At 40.1% G+C, this 5,776-nt stretch overlaps 1 protein-coding gene across 1 annotated transcript; it reads left to right on the top strand.

Moving 5' to 3' along the window:
* The first annotated feature begins 3,143 nt into the window (after nt 1–3,143).
* Nucleotides 3,144–5,455, top strand: DEFB127 (defensin beta 127). The gene is made up of 2 exons (XM_008703399.1): nt 3,144–3,192; nt 5,202–5,455. The coding sequence occupies exons 1-2, from the start codon at nt 3,144–3,146 to the stop codon at nt 5,453–5,455; spliced, it is 303 nt and encodes a 100-aa protein (XP_008701621.1).
* The last annotated feature ends 321 nt before the right edge of the window (nt 5,456–5,776 follow it).

Raw genomic sequence — 5,776 nt, 5'->3', positions numbered from 1 at the left:
TAGACACTAAAAACTATTCCACAATACATAAAAGTGCTTGTGGGCAACCTTGAAAAGGAAGTTTGAGGGGAAGAGATGGAAATGGGGAAAATATTTCAAAAGCCAGTGAGCTAGTAAGAAGCTGAGCATAGGTGAAACCAGGAAAACTCATCATTAGTGTGACAAAGAAATTTAAGATCAATGATGTCTTCCAGTCCTTTTGAAAGTTGCTTGTGTTACTGCCAAGTAATCACCTTCTCAGTAACCCTCCTTCCCAAACTCTTGTATACATTCTGATAAATTCCAAAATGCTTAGTATATGTGGTTTTGTTTGGGGGGGTAGTTAAGGAAGAGCTTTGCATTAGGGAGGTTGGATATGGTATGAGTCAGTTAGCAAATGAAGATAGAGAATTCTGAAGACCAGTGTATCCCTGAGAATGTACACATCTCTGAAACTAGCAAAGATTTGAAGGATTCTAGACTCTCAAAAGCCATGCAATTGATGTAAGTTTGAGACAGTTTTACCATATCTTTCCTGTTAATCAAGAAAATCCCATAAACAGGCACTTGGATTAAACAATAAAATTATTTTCATTCTATTAAAGAAAAAAGTTTAAATGGTATACATGTTTCCAGGTATTTTCTTTAGACAATAGTAATGCTACTGGTTGCTTCCTTTCTTCTCTTTGATTTTGTATTTCCTGGTTCTTGCTAATAATGCACATGTTAGGGGAGCCTGGGTGGCTCAGTCATTAAGCGTCTGCCTTCTGCTCAGGTCATGATCCCAGCTTTCTGGGATCGAGCCCCACATCAGGCTCCCTGCTCAGCGGGAAGCCTGCTTCTCCCTCTTCCACTCCCCGCTGCTTGTGTTCCCTCTCTCGCTGCCTCTCTCTCTGTCAAATAAATAAAATGCAATCTTTAAAAAAATTAAAAAATGCACATTATACAATAAAATTACATCTCAAATACTACTTTTAACTGACATAAAAATTTTTTAAATCTTGCACACAAACACAAATTCCCTGGTTGACCCATTTAAATAATCAAATAATTTGCTCTCCTAACTCCTCAACTCAATAGAGCATGGTGGGTGAGTTATCCAGAAATATATTGCACTCATGTCCTTTTCTAAGTAGTATATTAAAACAAATTGTCCTTGTAAAAGTCCCAGTGGATGTTTTCCTAAGAAACATCATGTTCTTTATTTATCCCATTTTGCTCATGAGAACACATACTGCTTAGCCCTAAGAGGACTTGGAGAAAGGAAGACTCTCTACGGAATCAATCTAGGAGATCAGGCTCATAGACTCTCTGGCAGCAGGCGACAGAAAAAACATATACACACACAAACATGCACACATGCAAGCACACACACATTACAGAAGTGGGAGCATAGAGATACCACTTTTTCCAAGATCCAGTCTTAATATTATCTGTGGAACAAAAGAATGTGAGTTTTCTAATCAAGGAATTGGTGAAAAAGATAGTGCATATTAGATACAGAATGTTCTCTCCATTGCACAGGCAATGCATTTTGTTAATATAAATAAACTCTTTAGGGGTGCCTGGGTGGCTCAGTCGGTTGAACGTCCAACACTTGGTTTCCGCTCAGGACATGATCTTAGGGTAGTGGGATTGAGCCCCAAGTTGGGCTCCATGCTCAGTGAGGAATATGCTTGAGGATTCTATTCCTCTCCCTTTGCCCCTCCCCCCACTCACACATGCTCTCCCTCTTTCTCAAATAAATAAAAATAATCTTTTAAAAAACAAACTCCTCTTCAAAACTCAAAGGTCAATTTATTAGCCACACTCTGTTTGTATTTCTCTACATATCCAGAAGAAAGTCCATGATCTATTTCAATAGCTCTCTAGCCAGCAACTAGGACTCCTCTGTTCCTTCTTTCGGTCCTTTAATTCCTTGAGCACACCACAACACTGCATTAATGCAATTATCTGTTGTGTATATTTTTAAATTTAGATAGATAAGTGTTGCTGGTGGTATTACACAAAAATATGCATTGATACCACTATAAGTTCATGGTGATCACTCTGAATTAGTTCATCTACACTGTCCAGATGCTACTGTATTGACTGCTTACAGCCAAAGCCTGAGTGAGAGGTTGTTAAGGGATGAGCTTAGAGATGGTACAGAGTTGGTATAATCTCCAAAAGCTTATTCTATAGATATCGGGGCCCTGGTTGGGATCTAAAATGAATTTCCTGATTCAAAATGATTTGCTGATTGGTCTTAGACATGAAAATGACTGAAAACAATTCAAAGGAAAGTGTGTTATCTTTCAAAAAGAGTTACAATGCCATAGAAATCAAAGCCTGGGTAACAAAACCATTTGCATGGTTTTCTAAACCTGCACTAGTAGGAAATGTGTTGCTAAAGTAGCACATCCCCCAGAAGAATTCTCCCCCAACCTCCTCCAAGAAAAAAGGCCACTAAGATTAATGGACAAGAGACATTTCCCAGAGAGCAGAACAGAAAGAATACAAACTAAAGAATTCTCTACATTGGCAGGAAAGAAACCCTTGCTGTTGTCCATCAGGATGATGCTATATGCTCTGTTATTTCTGTCTTTTCTCTTCATTGCTGATTCTAAACGAAATTGTATTTTAGTTATCCTATTACTCCCTGATCATTGTATATTGCTTGTCTGTGAGTAATTAAATGTATCTAGGACTTGGGGATGAAAATAAGCTACCATTTGGATGGACAGAAGTGATAGATGTAACACCCAGAGATCCTAGTCTTAGATGAATGCAGTAAATGGAATAGCCTTCATTATTTATATTACTTTACTCATACTTAGAAGTGAACACATGTCTAACCTGGTCTAGCACGGCACACAACCAAAGTAGAAAAAGCACAGATTATTCTCACCAGTGGTCTATAGCCTACAGAAGGCATCAGATGGGATGAGATAGAACATGCTGTGTTTCTGAATTCCATGTGGGGGTAAAGTGGGTAACCTCAAATTTCCTGTGCCTACCCACATGGTCCAAAGTCCACAGTTCAGACGTTTGGGAACACACTTCATATCATACCATCTGTTCTAGTTTGGTGCATAAGAATCCAAGTCTCTGAGGAAGGTGACATGGTGTGCAACTCACTGGACAAAGAGCTTTGGCTGCCACCTCCTGTGGAAAGCCTGGCCATGAAGCTCCTCCTGATCATTGCAATTCTGCTGTTCCAGAAGTCCAAAGGTAATCCAGAGCTTTGCAGGGGCTCACTCAATCCAACAATGGGAGAGAGTATTTCCAAGAATGAAGGGAACTTCATAATTCATGATCGTAGGAGATAGGGTCCCTTGGGATGCCTGAAGTCTACCCAATGTCACCAGAAAGTCCCTCTTCCTGATGCCTTCTACCATGGTATTATTCTTTTTTTTTCTTTTAAGATTTTATTTATTTATTTAAGAGAGAGAGACAGCCAGCGAGAGAGGGAACACAGGCAGGGGGAGTGGGAGAGGAAAAAGCAGGCTCCCAGCGGAGGAGCCCGATGTGGGGCTCAATCCCACGACCCCGGGATCACACCCTGAGCCGAAGGCAGACGCCCAACGACTGAGCCACCCGGGCGTCCCTATTCTTTTTTTTTTTTTTTAAACCATGATACTGTTCTTAAAAAGAAGTATTTACCAAGTTGAAAAGAAGCCATAATTTTCCTCTAGGAAGATCACATTATAAAAATAAGGAATGAGCCCAATACCTAGAAATGCCTTTATTTGTTTGGATACAGTTTTTATTGACACCCAGCCATATTTTCTTCTACTCCAATATATATTTTAGTCTATAGAATGTGAATAATGAAAGAAGCACAAACTTTGGAGTCAGATTTGGAAATATGCTTTCAATGTCTACTAGTTTGTCAACCTCAGAGAAATGGTAAAGACTCTCTGAGCCTCAGTTTCCTCATTTGTGTAGGTAATGACACGTGGATCATGGGGGCTTTATTAAATAACGTTTGTAAAACACCTAGCATAAGGCTTGGCACATACTAAGAGCTTAAAAGTTAGTTTTCCTTCCTCTTTCAAAAGCAGATCTCTTCTATTTGACTCTTTTTTTTTTTTAAATATTTTATTTATTTATTCGACAGAGATAGAGACAGCCAGCGAGAGAGGGAACACAAGCAGGGGGAGTGGGAGAGAAAGAAGCAGGCTCATAGAGGAAGAGCCTGACGTGGGGCTCGATCCCGTAACGCCGGGATCACGCCCTGAGCCGAAGGCAGACGCTTAACCGCTGTGCCACCCAGGCGCCCCTCTATTTGACTCTTATTAGAGGATTAGTAATGGTCTGTCCCTTGCCCCTCAAACTCCTAAGAATCAAAGGAGTTCTTGAATCTGAGTTTGGAGGCAACATCTTTGCTGGCCTCAGCAAACAAGACCTGATGCTCTTGGTGGAGTCCATCTAGGGTCTATCTCAGGGGATTGTACAAGCCCAGAAGCCAAAATCTGAACGTTTTAACTCTGTAGATCACAGAAAGTATTTAGGGTCACTAAAGGAAATAATGTATACCAAGGTGAGCAAAGCTCCGGGACTGAACATTGGAGAAGTTCTTGCCTCTAGAGGTGGAAGGAGAATGAGGACTCATCAAGGGGTAAACCAAGTCCAAGGTTATTGTGATGACATAGAAGCTAAAGGAAGATACGCAGTGGCAAAAATGTGTAATGCTGAGAATTAATAGGGGAGGAAGATTATGGACGGAAAAAATACCTGATTGGACAGTAAGACAGTCATTCTTGACCATGGTAGTGAGTATGAACCCAAGAGCATAATCTGACTCAGATATAAATACATAGGAACAAATTGTTATTATCTGGGCACTGGAGGTGGGGCAGTGGTAAAGGAGTAGTGCCCTGGGAGCATTCAAATGGAGACAAATGTGCTGAAGGTTCCCAGATGGAGTATATAGTTCCATAGCCTGAAATCAAAGATTCAGTTCCTTTATTTTCCCAAACAAGATCTGATGCTCTTGCAGGAATCCACCGGATTTTGGATGGAAGCCCAAAACCCGGGAGGAAATAAGTCTAAATAATAAGTTAGACATAAACACTCAGGTTTACTTTCTTGGAGCATCCTGCATAGGATCTTATGAGTATATGCCTATGGATCTCCCATACACCTAACCCCTATAAACATAGTCTGTCTTCCCCATTACCAAAGTTGCCTTTTAGTCTCAAACACTGATCTTGGCCTATTGTTCTTTATATGCACAGTAACTGAACACCTTAAGAGATGCTGGGGTGAATATATACAAGGATATTGCAGGAAAATATGCAGAATAAGTGAAATACGTCAAGTACTCTGTGAAAATGGGAGATATTGTTGCCTCAATATCATGGAATTGGAAGCACGTAGAAAAATTACAAAGCCAACTCGTCCAAAGCCAAAGACATATGCAGTGACTCTCCCTCAAGATGATGATACATTTATAGAAAATTATTCAAGAATCACAGCAAATTCTACATAAATCAAGTATAATTTTCTTTTCCTTTATTTCTCACCCTATTCCAATAAAGTAAGGTGAAGAGGTCCACATCTTCTCCCTGCTGATTCCTTGACCCCCAGAATGACCTTACAGCAGATTCAATAAAGCTCATTGCCAGTTTTCTGACTCGTTTGTTCTTTAAGAGGTTGAACACTCAATACACCAAGTGATGAATTAATAAGGACAACTCAGAACCACCCCCTTGCAAATGGGATATAATCAGCACACAAAAATCTATAACATGGAAGAATGGAACAAGAAACTCAGGAAAGTTGTCATGGAATTCAGGAGAGGGAAAGTTGA

The sequence above is a fragment of the Ursus maritimus genome, unplaced genomic scaffold, assembly GCF_017311325.1.
Source record: "Ursus maritimus isolate PB19 unplaced genomic scaffold, ASM1731132v1 scaffold_22, whole genome shotgun sequence".
NCBI lineage: Eukaryota > Metazoa > Chordata > Mammalia > Carnivora > Ursidae > Ursus > Ursus maritimus.
This window is presented reverse-complemented; position numbering and strand designations above follow the sequence as displayed.